Source organism: Lissotriton helveticus, chromosome 7, assembly GCF_964261635.1.
Source record: "Lissotriton helveticus chromosome 7, aLisHel1.1, whole genome shotgun sequence".
Lineage (NCBI taxonomy): Eukaryota > Metazoa > Chordata > Amphibia > Caudata > Salamandridae > Lissotriton > Lissotriton helveticus.
In genome coordinates, this window is record NC_136068.1 from 173,427,680 (window position 1) to 173,445,718 (window position 18,039).

General features: G+C 47.6%; 1 protein-coding gene across 4 annotated transcripts in view; it reads left to right on the plus strand.

Moving 5' to 3' along the window:
- Positions 1-18,039, plus strand: part of ZMYND8 (zinc finger MYND-type containing 8) — a 432,560-nt gene that overhangs the window by 279,404 nt on the left and 135,117 nt on the right. For all 4 annotated transcript variants that reach the window (XM_078651871.1, XM_078651872.1, XM_078651873.1 and 1 more), the window contains one exon: positions 16,053-16,607. In XM_078651871.1, coding sequence (XP_078507997.1) covers positions 16,053-16,607 — 555 coding nt within the window. The remainder of the gene's footprint in view (positions 1-16,052; positions 16,608-18,039) is intronic.

The window sequence follows — 18,039 nt, forward strand, 5'->3', positions numbered from 1 at the left end:
GGTCGAGGTCTCGCTCGGGGAGACGGGACAGATCAAGGAGTGGCCGTGGATCTTCCTCACGATCCAGGCGTCATCACAAGAGACGTCGGTCCAGGTCACGTTCTCCATCTGGGACCCGTTCCTACTCGCCCACGCTGTCCGATTCGCCGGAGACTAGGGTGTCTCCGATAGACGATATAAGCACATTTCAGGAGGTTCTCCTGCGTGGTGCGGCGAAGTTGGGCATTGAGGTTGAGGCACCTACGGCTTCTACCTCGGTGATATTTGAGACTTTACACAAAAGGCACTTGTCTCGCCCCCTGTTACCTCTGGTGCCGGGGCTCCTTGAGCCCGCCGAACAGCTATTCCTGACGCCGGCAGCGGTGAAATCTGTGCCTTCCAGGATCCTAAAAAAGTACAGGGCTCCGGACTCAGACCCAGCCTTCTTGAGGAAGGACCCGGTACCGGATTCAGTCATCGTGACTGCTGCTCGGAAGCTTCATGCCACCTCCCCTGCGTCCACGGTGCCTCCGGACAAGGAGAGCCGGTGGATCGATTCTGCTGGTCGCAAGGCGTGTGGGACATCCGCCTCGTCCATGAAGGCCGCCAGTGACTCGGCTTTGCTGGGACGTTACGACCGGTCCCTGTGGGACTCGATGGAGCAGTTCGCAGACCTCGTCCCTCGAGACCGCAAGGAGGACTTTGTGGAGATCGTCAAGGAGGGGATGCTGGTCTCTAATCAGGCCATCGGCGCCGCAGCGGACATATCATTGCTGTCCGCGCACGGATATTGCCACGGGATTCACCAGAGACGCCATGCTTGGCTCAGGTTGACGTCATTGAAACCGGAAGCACAGCAACGCGTGGCGAATCTCCCGTTTTCCGGAGATACCCTCTTCGGGAAACACGCGGATGATGAGATGGCCAGGATGAAGGCCGAAGCGGAGACCCTGACGGCAGTGGGCTTGGAGAAGCCCAAGGAAACGAAACCCTTCCGACAGTACCAACGTCGGTTTGGGTCGCAGGGTCGTGGAAGGGGGCAGTCTGCTGGACAACATCAACAGCAGCAGCAGCAGCAGCAGTACAGGCGGCCCTTCCAGAAGCGACAGGGTGGTAGAGGTCGTCAACAGTCCTCTACCGCGACCAAGGGCCCGGCCGGGTCCCGTCCCTGAGCTGTTACTTCCCCCTCGTCCGTTACCCGCTCCGGTGGGGGGAAGCGTTCAATTTTTTCTGGCAGAGTGGAGAAAAATTACTCAGGACAAGTGGGTGCTGAATATTGTTTGCAATGGATACAGTCTACGTTTCACCAGCCCTCCTCCATCGATTCCTCCCGTCAGCTCGCAGTATCAACTGCACGAGCTTCAGGCGGAGGCGGACGTTCTGCTAAGGAAAAGGGCGATCGAAGACGTACCTCTGTCTCAAAGAGGAAGAGGTCTGTACTCTCGGTTCTTTCTTGTCCGCAAGAAGGACAAAAACGAGTTCAGGCCCATTCTGGATTTGCGGCAGGCAAACAAGTGGATTCGCAGAGAAAAGTTTCGCATGCTGTCGTTGCATCAGATCTACCCTCAGCTGCAACGAGGAGACTGGATGTGTGCCATAGATCTACAGGACGCATACTTCCACGTGCCCATTGCATGCAAACACAGAAAATTTCTGCGCTTTCAAGTCGGCACCAATCACTATCAGTACACGGTGCTACCCTTCGGACTGAAGTCTGCACCCAGGACATTCTCAAAATGTATGGCAGTGGTAGCGGCACACCTGAGGAAGAACAAGGTGTTTGTCTACCCGTACCTGGACGATTGGTTGATCAAAGCCTCCTCCTTCTCGGAAGCTCAAGCACACTTCCAGAAGACGTGCGTTCTCTTGAACAAGCTGGGGTTGCACATCAACATGTCCAAGTCGGTCCCGATTCCGGTGCAGTGCATCCAGTACTTGGGGGCCTCCATCAATACGCTGTCAGCAAGCGTGTCTCCTTCGGAAGAGCGACGTTTATCACTCGTTCGGAAGGCTCAGGCTCTCATGAAAACTCCGTCTACGACTGTGAGAACGGTGTCTTCTCTACTGGGATCGATGGCCTCTTGCATCTTTCTCACTCCTCACGCACGGCTACAGATGAGACCTCTGCAGGAGTGCTTGGAGGATCAGTGGGACCAGAGGAGAGGTTCTTGGGACGACAGGATACGACTGTCTCTACATGCTCTTCAGTCTCTGAAGTGGTGGTGCTCGAAGGAGAATCTCCTCAGAGGCGTTCCCTTCCACAAGGACATTCCCACGCAGACCATCGTGACGGATGCGTCTCTCCAAGGTTGGGGGGCGCATTCCGGAGACCTGCAAATTCAAGGGACGTGGTCCCCGACGGAGTCCACGTACCACATCAATTTCCTGGAACTGAGAGCTGTTCACTTGGCACTGAAGGCCTTTCATCCGTCCTTTCAGACCAACTCTCTGCTTGTTCAGACGGACAACACGACGACGATGTATTACCTCAACAAGCAGGGGGGCTCGAGATCGCGCACTCTGTCGCAGGAGGCGCAGGCGATCTGGCACTGGCTTCTGGCTCGAGGACTGTCGATTACGGCCACCCATCTGCCAGGTGTGCAGAATGTTCAGGCAGACGAACTGAGCAGAATCGTGCAGGAAAACCACGAATGGGTCATAAACGACGAAGTACTGGGAGAAGTCTTCGCAAGGTGGGGAACTCCAGACGTAGATCTGTTCGCCACCGCCGAAAACAGCAAATGCCGAGGCTTCGCCTCCAGGTACTACCAGCCAGGGACGCTGGGGAACGCGTTATGGATCAACTGGTCGAACAGCTTTCTGTACGCTTTTCCACCAATTCCCCTGATTCCGGCGGTTCTCATCAAGCTGTCTCACTCCAGGGCGAGGATGATTCTGATTGCCCCGGAATGGCCCAGACAGTGGTGGTTCACGGACCTACTTCACCGATCTCTCCTTCCTCACATGAAGCTGCCGTGCAGGCCGGACCTTCTCACGAAGTTCGGGGGGCGGATGGTGCACCCCAACCTCTCGTCTTTGAGTTTGGCGGCATGGCTCCTGAAATAGTACAATATGGCCATCTGAATCTCCCAGAGGATTGTATGGGCATACTGAAGGAGGCTAAGCGACCTTCCACTAGGACTTCCTATGCTTACAAGTGGAAGAGGTTTTGCATCTGGTGCAAGTCTAGGAACTATGACCCTACGTCATGCAAGGAGGATGTCATCCTTCCATATCTGCTTCATCTGGCGCAGTCGGGCCTTAATGTCCATTCCATTAAGGTTCATCTGGCTGCTTTGACTGCCTACAGGAAAGGACCTTCACAGACTTCCTTTTTCCAGATCCCTGTGATCAAAGATTTTTTGGAAGGCTTGAAGAAAGTGTTCCCTCCTGTCAGGCTTCCTTCGCCTTCATGGGACTTGAATGTGGTGCTGTCCAGATTGATGAAGGAGCCTTTTGAACCCATTCATAAGGCTTCGTTGCAGCACCTGTCCTGGAAGGCGGCGTTCCTCGTGGCCATTACATCGGCCCGCAGGGTGAGTGAGATTCAGGCGTTGTGTTGCCAAGAACCTTATACTGTATTTCATAATGCTAAAGTTGTTATGCGTACTCACCCTAAGTTTCTTCCCAAGGTTGTTTCTGATTTTCATATCAATCAGACTATCACTTTGCCTACGTTCTTTCAGAACCCTTCCTCTCCGGCGGAAAGGTCTTTACATTCCCTGGATGTGCGGAGGGTGCTGAAGTTTTATCTTGATAAGACTAAAGATATTCGTAGGTCAGACCAATTGTTCATCAATTATGGCTCAGTCAGGACGGGTCTTGCTACCTCTAAACAGTCCATCTCTAGGTGGATTGTGTCCTGCATTCAGTTGTGTTACTGCAAAGCTAATAAGACCTTAGGGGGCAAACCTAAGGCTCATTCCACCAGGGGCAAGGCTGCTACGACAGCTATGCTCCGTAATGTTCCCATTGCAGAGATCTGCAAGGCGGCCACTTGGAAGTCGGTCCATACCTTTGCTAAGCATTACTGCCTGGACTCTGATGCCAGGGCAGACGCTCAGGTTGGGCAGGCTTCGCTGCGGAATCTGTTCGCACAGTAGTGGCGTTATTTTACTCTCCACCGCCGCTTGGTGTGGGGATGGGCTTGCCATTCTATTCACTAGATTATGACTATACACAGAGATCCCCTACTACAGAAGGAGTAGTTTCTGTCCTGTAACTCCAGTTCTGTAGTAGGGGTATCTCTGTTATAGTCATAAGCGCCCTCCCGCCTCCCCGGTGGAGTGTTGTTCATGATCATAATGCTACAGGTCTGGCGTTTTCTACGCCTTCGAAAAGAACTGAGGCTAAGTTGGACCTGCTATGCATTCTGGGATACTGAGAGAAGGTTCTGGAAGGTTCCTTAAAGGCACAGTATCCTAATTAAGCCACATAATGGCAGCCTATGGGGCTTGTCTGTCCAGGTTCTTCTCTCTATCATTCCTGAGGGATTTTGCTGTTAAGCAAGGGAAATCTGTACAGGCTTTGCTGTTTTGTGGATTTTATGGTGGAATTTCTAGTTGAAGTACTGGACAGTGTAGCCTTTTGGCTGCATTATCTGTCTTTAAATTCTCTCTTAAGTGTCTATGCATTTTCTGCATTTTTTGACACTGTAAGAGATTATTTTTGATTGCTCCGGGGTCCACGCACATGGGCGGGACTATTCACTAGATTATGACTATAACAGAGATACCCCTACTACAGAACTGGAGTTACAGGACAGAAACTACTCCTTCTGTCTCAGTTGTTATTTAATAATATTGACAGACATGCCATAGATAAGTCCTTGGATTACTTATTGGTTACAGCAGTAAGTGCAATAGTGCTGAGTCTGTCTTACAGAGATGATTGCACAAGGAGTGGAGCTGCAGGCAGCAAAGGGAGTGTGAGCCGAGTGTGAACTCCTATTGAATGCATCAACAATTGGATAACGTAAGACTTAGTGGCTGGTGGTATGCAGATGATAGCAAACTGGCGTGCCTGGATGCTAATGCTTTAAAGGTCCCCAAACTGAAAGCATCAGTGTTCTTTAGATCTAACCTAGACAGCGCTGCCAGGTAATCTGTTGTGTGACCATATTATTTGGCAACATTATACGGCATCGCAGTATTATCCCAGCATATTTCCTCTCAGTGTTGTGTGGCAAATGTGTAAGGGGCACTGCAAGGGAGCAGAGCTGTGTTTTTATGCACCATATGCTCTTCAGCAGCCGGCTTATGACCATGGAACATTACAAGAAAATGGCATGACTGAGGAGAAATGGTATTAAGTCTGTTTTATTGAGTTTGCTGTATATACACATGCTTTGGAGAATCGTGTTCATGAGCTGGCAACTCAAATGTGCATCCTCACTGTGCCTTTTCCTATCTCCATTTTAGGATTAAAAGGTTAATGCCACTGTTTAAATGTTTACAAAATGCTGTTTTTCTGACACGCCGTCAAATTGTGGAATTTCTTTTAGACGTCGGACGTCACAAATATTCCAGCTGTCTTCCATGTTAAACATTTTGCCCAAATAAGTGAATCAGGGTAATTCATCTGATTATGAAGGTTGCAGGGAGAAAGTCAATACCTTCAGTCCTCGTTTTGTATGATAATGGAAAGCTTTGCGCTTGCTCTGCCCCCTTACCAGTTAAATTGTTATGGCTTTCATCTGCCGGCTCTAAATGCTGCTATATAATCTGAAAACCGCACACGTTAATTACCTGTACCCCCCACCCTGCCCCTCCCCTTGCCCACGTCACCGCCCTACAGAAACACCTACTGCCGACCGCTACTGAGGTAGTTAGAGAGGCAGTTAAAGTGCCTGCTCACTGATGAGACAGGGGCCTGTGTTGAATTTTGCATAGGTACCGAGGTCTAAAAAGAACTGAGTCACTATGAGGGCATGCCCCGAATAAACACTATGTTTTAATAAATAAAAAAAAAGGGCACCCTATTGCCAGTCATGGTCTGGGGTTGATTGAACATTAAGGGGTCATTTGACAAGGCTCGCTGCTTATGGAAAGTTGGTCTTCATTTCGTACTCGCCAGGTAATGCCCAGTGACAGGATGTTCTCTGTGTAGTCATGCACAGTGCTGTCAGTTGTACTGCTTTGGTTGTATTGTATTTTAGTTGTGTTTGACCTTCAGCTGATTTGCTGGTACAGCAATCCTTGCTGCCAGAGTGTGATTCAATGGCCAGTTAGAAGAACCTTTGTAGCTGGCACTGCATAACTAATACATATGCCAACGCTGTCATAGAACTTTAATTAAAGCCTGGTTTTAATTCCTTTTTCCATTTGTGTCATTTATTTTCCATCGCCCCTCCTTCTTAAACGATTTCCCATTTTCTGGTTCTCCAGTGCTGCAAGGTCATATGAATGGCAATAGCGCTATGCAAATATGATCACTCCACTGCAAACAAAAAAAAAGTTTAAAACGTTGTCATTTAAGCCGATCGCTCTAACTTTCAAAAATGTGAGACCGATTGCATTGCAAATGCTTGTTTTGAGTAGCTTCTTTGTCGTGCCTGCCAGTGTGAAAGCATAATTCAGTAAACACAGGAGATACTTTGAAAACAAAGTGTTTTTTACAGATTAAAGGACAACCTAGTTTGGCCCCTGCTACACAGGTCTATCAGTTTATCACCAAGCATAGACAAATATACCCTCCTAGAGCAATAGAAATTTCCAGGAAGCGCATACAGAGAAATCCCCCGATAAGTATCGGTCTGCTTCCCTCTCAAGTGTTATACTGGTATAAATGTTGCCTTCGAACTACTTGATGTATACTGCAGGATCTCGTGTTCTTTTTGGTGCTTGGATGACTTGCCCCATACCTTTGTTTTCAAGTGTTTTACTAGTCTGTTTTCACGTGTTCTTCCAGTGTTGTTCAGCATGGGGCTCAGGAACACTACCCTCCTTGAGTTTGACATTGCCCTCAAAATAGCGATGTTCATCTTTTTCAGTGAAAGACACAGTTTCTGTCTTCCCTTACACCACTGCATTTTAGTGAGCCTATGTACTTGACCACCAGTGGCAATTGTTGGGGGGTAGGGGATCAATGGTTAATGGTCCTTCTCACTGTATTCAGGCAGCCACACTAGCAGATACTGACTCCATATTGGAGTTAAATCCAAGTTTATTTGGAGAGCAAGTTTTGGCGTCATTCTCAACTCCAGCACGCCACCAACTACCCTGCATTTCAGAACTCAATGGCCATGACAACAGGTCACTGTGACAACCAGCAGTGCCCGATACCACAGGGCCCTGCTCAAGCCCTCATGGTCCCCAGGTCACCTCCGCATAAAGTTTCTCTTATTGTTCGATATCCCATATGAAGACATACGCCACTGTTTGCTGCCCTTATGTTTCACTTATCAACACACCACTGCAGGTGTCAGCAGCCCACCCCATTCCAGCACCGGCCTGGTTCAGTAGGCTGGGCCCTGCCACTAGGCCACCAAACTTTTCCCCACCCGATCACACAGCTGAGCTTCTTAGTTGTGGTTATTCTTTACTCTCCTTTTGGCCTGAGTCTGACCCTGCTTTCATTCCGCCATGCTGCTTACCTGTGCAGCGGTGCTCACGACTCTACTCCCACTGAGGCTGCCAGCAGGACTTCTGCGTCAAGGTAGGGGGTGATGTGGGTCAATCCATACTCTCGCCCCAGGTAAGCCATTGCTGGTTTCCAGTAGGAGTGCCCTATCTCCTTGCTAATCATTTTCCTTCATCAGATGCACCTCCCGCAAGCTGGTCATATCTCCCTCCGACAACAGGCCACCTGCGTGTTTCTCCCCTGGAGTGCACAGGATAGGGAGGGATCATGGGTTTGATAGTTTTTGTCCGCTTCTCTCCTTCTGCTAGCTGGCCATCACATAGCGCGGATACCCACCTCAGCCATGCACATTTGCCTTTTCATCTGCTCACTAGCTCCTGGAGGGCGCAAATACATCACACGGGAGGCTCTGCTGGCAATCTTTAACATCAATATCGGATGGAGACTTCTAGTCGTAGATTCCTTACCTTTTAATTTTGTCAGACTGGTTCCGGAAGATTTTATGATAGTAGTACCCCTGTGCACCGGTAGGTGCCGTTGATCAGCTTTGCATCTGTGGTCAGCATCATTTGCTCCATAAGTGATTTTGTGATACCTGAATCTGCATCACCCAGGCGTACTGATGTCCGTTCCTTTCTTTCTACGCCAGCCATCACTGATCCAGAAAAGAGCTTCCCCTCTGTCATTTTTTGTCAAGCTTTTTTTGTTCTGTTGACTATTTTTGAGGTTTTTCTCTTGGTGTATCGAGGATATCTTTGTGCGAGTTGTGTTTTAAGCCCTGCGGCTCCTCTCATGACTGATGTCAGTGACAGACCAACACCTTGTGTGACTTTGCTGTCTGGAGCGCGACTATGACGCCAAATGGTGTTCAGATTGCCAGGTCATGGCCCGAAAGGTTTGTGGGAATGGTCCCTGAAGCTCCCAGCAGCCTGACATGCAACTCCACGAAAGTCAAGGTCTAGGGGAATGTCCCAGTATTGTTCACGGAGCCCAAAGTCCTCTTCATCCCATTTGAAGTCCTCAGGAGACTCGGGTAGAAGACATAAAAAGAAGAGCGAAAAGTCAAAGCACTTTTCGACTTCTCGTCTGTCGGGCGGCGAGACGAGAGAGCCTCAGCGTACTAGACCCCGTTCCCTAGAACCTGCGCCTGGCCAGACTATGCCTTCCTGAACTTCCCAAGGCCGGAGTGACTCCTGTTCTCTGAGGCCATGCGGCTCATATCTGGGTGGCGTGACCCCATCGACGCATGTTAGGGTCCCGCGAGGTTGGAAGGGGCTACATTGGGTTCCACACTGGTGGCTCCGGCCTCAGCTCTGCTGGGGCCCTAGAGATCCATTCCTGGATCTGGACTGATGCCAGTCGTGCCATTTCGATCTTCACCAGCGTCATCCCCACTATCCTCCACAACTCTGACAACGGAGCAGAATGGGAGTCGCGCAGTGCCCACTCAGGCGCTGGTAGAAGCATTGCCTTCTAGATCGGAGCCTGAGCCTTATTTTTATCGGCTAGGCCTCGGAGAAGACTGGGAGGGGCTACTGGACCCTTTAGAATACCAGACCTATGAGGAACAACAAAGTGTGGGCAGCTGTGAGGACCTGGGTGAGTCAGCGGCCTGGATACATCTTCAGATGCTGGTCTGCTTTCGCCCCTTCCGGTAGGTACGGGGGAGGGAACTTCATAGGCAGTGGTTGTGCAAAGGGTGGGTGAGGTCCTTGACCTTCAGCTATCCATGCTGGCAGTCGAGGCTAATCTCTTGACAGATGCTGCAACCGGGAGTCTCCACATCGGAACCCTTACTCCCATTCACTGACACCCTCACTAACATCCTGTTGGGTACCTGGCCCAAACCCAGCACAGGGGATCTTGTGAATAGGTCGATTGCCCTTCGCCCGCACTTGGGGAACCAAACTTCCTCATGCAACTCCCTACCCCTAAGAGCTTGGTGGTCCAAGCCACCACCTTCAAGGCGTTTTTCCCTACCGCTACCCCGGATATCTAAGAGGCTGGACTCATTTGGGAAGATATTTCTTCTGCCAGCCTGGCATTGCGGTCCGTGAACACTGCATGCCTTTTGGGCAGTTATTCCAATACTTTGTGGGATACGGTTGCGCAAGTGCTGCCACAGGTCCCGGAGAAGGCCATGGATGTACTCTCCTAAGCTGTCACCAAAGGGAGAGATGCGGCAAAGTTCACTATACGATGCAGACTTGACACAACCGACTCACGAGGCAGAGCAGTTTTCACGACCGTGGCCCTTGGGCTCCACACCTGGCTGAGGTTATCTGGCTCTTCTTATGGACTTGCCCTTCGATGGCACTCGTCCCTTCGGAGACCAGGCAGATTCCCCGCTCGAGCACTTTAAGGATTCTTGTGCTACGGACAGGTCCTAAGGCCTCTCATCTGCCCCACTCCCACCTCCATCTCCCCTGCTCCTTTTGTGGCTACGGAAGGGACTTACTGCTGCACCAATTTCCACCCAGGGACTGTGCCATGCAGGTTACCTAGCCTCTGCTTGGCTGAGGGCGTGGTATCCACAGACCCCGTGGGTCAGATGGCCAGTAGTCTGGTCAGTCTGCCACCCCCATACTGCCTCCAAACATTCCTAGTCTGCCCCTTTACCACCATGGGCACCCAGTTGGTGGCAGAATTCGCTATCACCTGCTCCACTGTACAAAGGGACTTCTACCACCTCTTCAAGAGTACTCTCTCCACCCCCCTCCATGCCACCATCTCACAGTCAGCTGACGGAGTATCATCTGTTTGTTCTCCATGAGGAGGTCACAGCTCTCTTGGCCAAGGGTGCCATAGAGAAGGTTCCAGTGCCAGAAGTAGGATGTGGTTGTTATTCCTGCTTCTTTCTGGCTCTCAGAAAGGGCAAGGGTATTCATACTCGCTCCATCTCTAAACTCTAAATCTCATCCTCAAAAAGGAGAAATTCAAAATTCTCACATTGGCTCAGGTCTTGTCTGCCCTGGACCCAGGAGACTGGATGATAGCGATGGACTTGCAGGATACTTATTTTCATATTCCCATACTGCCTGCCCCTGTAGCTATCTGAGGTTTATGGTAGGCCATGAGCACTCTCCGTTCACTGTGATTCATTTTGGTCTTACCAGCGCCCCTCAGGTTTTCGCAAAAGTGATGGTGGTGGTCGGAGCTCATCTGTGGAGGTCAGGGGTGTCAGTCTTCCCTAATCTTGATGACTGGCTGGTGGAGGCGGGCTCACCCCAGGCTGTTGTCTCCCACCTCCAGACTACGACGAACCTTCTGCACTCTCTGGGGTTCACTAGAACCATGCCAAAGTCATACCTGACTCCCTCTCAGATGCTTCCTTTCATTGGGGCTGTTTGGACACTGCAGTTTCTGGCTTATCCTCCGAGTGGCGAATCTAGGATATTCAGGCTATGATGGTGATATTTCGTCCTCTAGCCTGGGTGTTGATTAGAGACTGACTGAGGCTGCTGGGCCTCATGGCTTTACTGCATCCTGCTAGTGACACATGCCAGATGGCATATGCGGGCTCTGCAGTGGGACCTGAAGTTCCAGTGGTCACTGCATTAGGGGAATCTCTCCACACTGGTCCACATCTCGGAGGGGACTGTGAACGATCTGCAGTGGTGGCTAATGAACTAAGATTGGGTCAGAGGCAGACCCTTCTCCCTTCAACAACCAGATAGCATGGTAGTTTCAGATTTGGCACGCCTGGTGGAGATCAGAGGTCTGTGGTCTCCGGTGGAATCCGGACTACTCATCAACCTTCTGGACTCTGTGATCCAACTGACATTGAAAGCCTTGCTGCCCTCCATCAGGGTCGGCCGGTACAAATGTTCACAGACAACACCACAACTATGTGGTACTGCAGCAAACTGGGTAGGGTGTGGAAGTGAAGTGGACTCTTTGTCAGGAGGCCCTGGGTCACTGGACACGGCTAGAGCAGAAGGGCATATCACTGGTGGCTCAACTTCTGGCAGGTTCTCTGAACACCAGAACGGACAAACTTAGCCTAAGATGCCTAGCGGATCATGAATAGAGTCTACATATGAAGGTAGCGCAAGGTCGCTTTGAGCAGTGGGGAGAGCCATGGTTAGATCTGTTCGCCTCTGCCGAGAATGCAGCAGTTTTGTGTGCTGGAGTTTCCAAGGCAGCACTATGTCTCAGACTCTTTGTCTAGAGTACACCTTTTCGCCCTTCACACTTCTACCCAGAGTTCTCAAGAAGATCAAGAATGACTGGGCCCAAGTCACCCATGTGGCTCTGGACAGGGCACGGAGACGCTGGTATCCCGTGCTACTGAGCACGCCCATTGATCTCCCTTTCGGGAATATCTTCTGTCACAGCAGCAGGGAAGGGTTCTCCACCCGAACCTGTCCACTCTCCTCCTCCTTGTGTAGAGATGGAGCAGCGACAGTTGACAGCTTTTGACCTTCCTCCCAACGTCGGTAATGTCATCATGGCAGTTAGGCGTCCCTCCAACCAGATGATGTATGCCTGCCGTTGGAAAGAAATTGTGGCATGGTGTAAAGAATAATCCATTGGTCCGCTTTCTGCCCCTCTTTCTGATGTTCTGCTTTTCATCCTATCTCTTGCGCAGTAGGGCTTTGCTCTGTGCACCATTAAGGGCTGTCTATCTGCCATTTCTGCTTTTTTGATGTTGCCTTATCAACCCTCTTTATGCAAGTCCCCTACTTCATTTGGTTTTGACTTTTTTGATGTGTGCTCCTTTCAAGCCTCTACACAATTCTCCTGTCGGACTTCTTACCTTGAAAACCGCTTTCCTTGTGGAAAAAACATCTGCCCTCAGAGTAAGTGAGTTGCAGGCCTTATCTAGGCCTCCTTACCTCTGTCTGTTCTGACAAAGTGGTTCTTTGCACAGTGACCTGCTTTCTACCAAAAGTGGTCTCTCCTTTTCATGTAGGCCAATCTATATCCTTGCCTAGCTTTCATGCTCCTCCACATCCTTCTAAAGAAAAGAAGCAACTCCACCTTTTGGACCCAAAAAGAGCGTTGTTGTTCTACCTGGCCCGCTCACAAGAGTTCTGGGTGGACGACCAATTTTTCATGGGGTATGTTGGTGCAAATAACCTTTTGGCTGTGTAAAAATGGACCATTTTCAGATGTCATGCTCTGCATCAAAATCTGCTATGCACTGGCCAATAAGCAACCTTTTGAGGGCTTGTGCGCTTATTCCAACAGAGCTAAAGCTGCAACAACTGCTTTAGCTCGCAGAGTTTAGGTCCTGCGCATCTGTCAGGCAGTAATGTGAGCTTCCCTGTACCTTTTCCAAACACTACTGCCTGGACAGTCTGGTCCGAAGGGATGGTCACTTTGGCCATTTTGTCCCGCAGGACTTTCTTGCTAGAAATTCGTTTGCAGACCCTTCTCCAGGGTGTTATTGCCTGGGTATCTATTCAAAAGATAAGGAATCTGCAGCTAAAACTCTATCAGATAAACAAGTTACTTAACCTTGGGTAACGCCTCATCTGGTAGAGACTATATCTAACAACAAAATATTCTCCTTTCTGTGTTATTATTACTTAATGTGACAGCTGTCATCAGGTAAATACTGGACCTTAGTGAGTCTTTATAGAGAAACTAGCTACATGTAAATTGACAATAGTTATTTATTATTCATTTCATAATGACAAGTTAAAACCATATAAAACAGGATACATTGGCAAGAGTTAAAATTGCATTATACTAAGTTGATACAAAGCAATACCCACATTTAAATGGAAACAAGCTATAACAGTATTCTCGTACTTATTCAAAGGTTTTTCTACAATCCTTGTTCCTTCACAAAAAACATTAACCTGTATACATTTCATACACAACTTTCCACAGTATCAATGAAAACATCAAAATACATCATATATTAATGTCCTTATGTCGACGCGTTTCGGTGTGTCCGGTAGTAACACCTTCCTCAGGATAAGTACATTAAAACCATATATTCTTGACAATAACCGCCAATATATCTAAAAATAAATACATAAAATTAAACATTTGTCATACATGTGCTATATTCATAATTCTATACTAATGCTCACTGTTCAGTCTATACATATATTGTATTTTATTTTTCCAAACAAGAGTACAACTATGAGTCTTCCGTGTACTAACATCAGTGGATGAACTTTTCACTCACATTAGACTATATCTAGCCACAGATTCCCTACGGACCAACCCATCCTCCCCGCTCTGTGAACAGATTTCTATATATAACCCCTTTCAGGGCTCTAGTTTAGACACACCAGTGGTCAGTGTTCTTCGTGGCTCTGCGCTTCTGGTGTGTGAAAATTAACTGACATTAGTGCGCCTGGGTGGCATCTATAAAGGTACCACAACGTCACCTCTGGCTTAGCCGATGACGCACCCGGAGCCGATCGACTCCACCTACCCGCACTCAGGTCTACTGTTCATTAAAAATCTTCTGGATCCAGCCTGGGGACATTCAAAAGGTAAGGAATCTGCAGCTAGATATAGTCGCTACCAGATAAGGCATTACCAATGGTAAGTAACTTGTTCATCAGGTCCCACTGGTGGCTCTTCATCTTCAATTCACCCCCAGTGTAGTTAGCTGCAGCTGATGCTTGGAATCATCCGAGATAATGGTAGGATTTCTGTAGGGCCAACAGTCATCTTATCTGTCATAGGGGCGTACGGTAAAAGAGCAGAGAAGAAAAATCGTTTTCAGAACTCCAGTAATAAAAAGATTTCTTGAAGTGGAAACCAAGCTAGAATGTTAACCCCTCCAATGTGGAATTTTAATTAAGTTCTCTCAGGATTAATGACCCTGCCATTTGAGTCAATGCATAAGGCGACTCTTAAAACACTCCATGTTACAGACTGCATTCTTTAAAGCAATCACCTCTCTTCACAGAGTAAATGGAATTCAATCTTTGCCAGTTCAGGAGCCACATCTACAAATACATAAAGTTTATAATGAGAAATAATCCTCACTGTACCCAAAGGAGTTTGTGTTTCACTTTATTCAACCCATTGACCTACTTGTCTTCTTTCAACAACCAAAACGCAAGCATAGACAATTATGCTAGGAGATCAGTGAAGTAGAACGTATACGAGACAAAGGCAATAACGAAACCTGAGCAATTCTTTGTATCGCACGCTACAAAACAAATAGTAGCATGATGGATTGTTAAAACTATCCAATTATATGTTGTGTTAGCAGATAAAGAGGCACAAAAATCCAAAAGTTCATCCAGCAAATGAAAATGAGCTTCAATAGCTTTCATAGGTAACACCTCAATACTAAATATTTGCATGGCAGCCACTTGGTCTTCAGTTTTACAGTTTTGGATTCACTAAACACTATTACTTAGATACACAACCAAGGCGAGAGGCACTGGTGGAACAAAATATACTTTAACAATTGTTTGCATCTTCTCACACTTAAAATATTCCCCCACTAGTAAGTGATACCGCTTTAGCATCAATGCACAGATTGTGACTCTTGACACTGCTACAATAGTTTCACAGCTTAAAGCGCTTCTAAATTCATGTAACTGTGACACTCCCACCTCCCCAGTGGAGAAGAAAATGGATGCAAAATACAAAAAAACCTGAAGATGGAGACTATGTAATGGGGCATTGTGTGCATATGCTCACAGTTATAGGGGGTCGGCTTGACTGCATATGTTTGACACAGACCAAAAAAAGTTACTTTTAAATACCGTTTCTGGACCCATCCACTCACTAGTGGACTAATGCTTAGCATGTGAACCTAGATGAACTTCAACTGTCAAAACGGGCCCCAGTCAAGTAACCCATTCCTTACTTCTCATTCCATCTAATTTTCAAAACATAACGGCTCTGCCAGCACAGCAAATGCTTAACCATTTGTGAAGGCAATCTCTTTTGAAAACTACATTGTTTTACCAAATTATAATAGAAGGTGGTCATCCTTTGAGGTCTCAACCCGCCATTATATGTTAACACCCTTCTCAATGTTTTTATACAGTTGTACCACTGCCTACGATTCTTCCTTGTCCCTGGTGTTACTTTTAGTTCAGATTGAGAGGGTGCCTGGCACTGAATAAGTTTTCCTTCATCACAAGTCTCAGTCAACCTTTAATCCACTCTATTTCTGGAAACCATTTGTAGTCACTTAAATACAATCATATAGCGGAAACCCCGCAGATTACTTTAGATTTTTGTATCAGGCCACCTTATACATCACGTAGATCTGAACACAATTCATTCTAGGACAATGTGCATTGGGTTTATTATTTATGTCAAGGGACCCATGTGGGTCATGATGTGAAGTGTTTTTACAGTTGTGCTGCGATAGCTGCAAACTACCACCTTGTGTTTTGCAGTCTCTAATTCGATTTCTTGACTGTGCACATTAGAAATTGTATATGTACTGATTGGTAAAACATCACGTGCACATCTTCCAACAATAGATGATTAATTGAAAACGATAATAAAATATGTATTCCAATGTATATTGATTAAATGTTTTATATTTTTAGCTGAAGGTCAAGTTCCAGCTACTACCAGTATAACCACACTGCCTCCACCTGAAACACCAATACTTACACGATCTTCTGCCCAGATTCCAGTAGCTGCTGTTACAGCGACAACCAGTGCTACTTGTACAATTGCTATTCCAATTGCAGTAACGAGTAGTCCTGTGAGAAAGCAGAGGCCACTTCTGCCGAAAGAAAATGTAATTGGGTTATCTACCGCTCCACGAGCAGTGTGGAATTCATCGGGTAAATTTCAAACATCCTCTCAGAAATGGCACATGCAGAAAGTTCAGCGGCAACAGCAGCAACAACAGACTCAACAGTCACCAACTTCAGTAGCATCTCCAACATCTACACCACCAACGACTGCAGTAGCAACAGCAACAACGGCACCAGCAATGACCGCAGCGCCCACAACAGCAACACCCACAACAGCAGCACTCACAACCGCAGCACCAACAATGGTTTCAGCACCAGCAACGCCAACAACACCAACGTCAGTACCATCTACACAGTCCTCTCCAGGAACAAGATATCAAACAAGGCAGGCTGTAAAAGGTATGGGCTTTATTCTCTGATTGCCGTTTTTGTTTTGTATTTTTTGTATGCATTGCAAAATTAGGGTAACATTCTTGATAGTCTTGGAGAACTTAAAAATTGCTTATGTGACATTTTGGAAAAAATGGTAAGATGCTGTTAAATGGCAGTGACATCTTTGGCATGGGAGGGCTGGAGAGCAACACATATGACCATTATTTAAAAGTTATTATGTAATAGAGTACACAAATGAATGCTTTTTAGGTCTTTCCTAGGCAGCGCATGCGCTGTCTCTGAGACATGCTGTATCCACCTTGTGGGCTTGCAGCCCGCCCTTTGCTTTTGATAAGTTTCTTTGTGTGTCCTTCCAAAAAGCTTGCTTCTATGTGGGTAATTTGTGTTTTTTTGTCCCTCCTTCTTGTGTCTTGCTCCCTTTCACAGAGCAGTGGCCTATTACTTGTATCCTTTCACTTTTGTCATTTTTTGTTTGTGTATGCACACTATTTCTTTAATTTCTTTCAGGCCGTGCTTTGGGAAGGGACCCTTTTTGTTACTTTGTAGTGTTGATGCTCCTAGCACCGTTTCTGTAAACAGCCCTATAAATCTTGTACTTCTCTCATCATATTTACTGTTTTCCAAGGACGCCAGTTTCGTCCACCTGCCCCCTCCCTCAGCACAGCTTGCCCCCTCTGTTGTCGGCCTCTCTTTCAGTCTCCTCCCCTCTGAGTCACGCTTTAGCTAGCTGGCCCCTTGTTACTAATGCTTCCAATGAAGAGCTACAAGCACACGTGAGACCACCAATCATCCACAGAGGCCCAATCCATCAACAATAATTATCACAACCATATAAGCAAACCCAAAACTTTACATCTATGTATTTTATAAAAGGAACCATTAGTGTAGAGTCTTGCGGCTACCCTGCGCATTCCAAAAGTTAACATTCAGGATCTTCTTCGTGCTGCACATGACTGAAGTTCGCCGAAGGGTTGCGCATAGACGATGCTGCAAGACGTGATTTACAGACATTGATTCACACTTTTACGTCAAACTGCATCAGCAATACTCCACATCCTAAGGCAAGTGTTCAAACCGTACTGGTGCAAATAGATGTTTGTTACATACCCTCACGAAGTATTTTTATGGTGCCTGGGATCAGAACACAGTTCCAGAGCCTGCTAGGACTGTGCCCATATCAATCTGAAGACCATACGGTACCTCCAGGCAAAACTGAATGTTGCCAAACATTGAACCCTCCACGCCCTCACCAGTTGAAGTAGAAAGGAAGCTCTTGTTTCCGCTCCTGAAGTTGTTCCTATCGCAGAGAGCGTTGCTGTCAAATTCTTCGGGTAAGCTCAAGAAAAAGCATGAGATTACAGTGGGAATCTGCCCCTTCCTGTCACTTTCCCTCTGGAGAAAGCTCGAGAGCGTCAATGTGCACTCTGTCTCTCGCCCA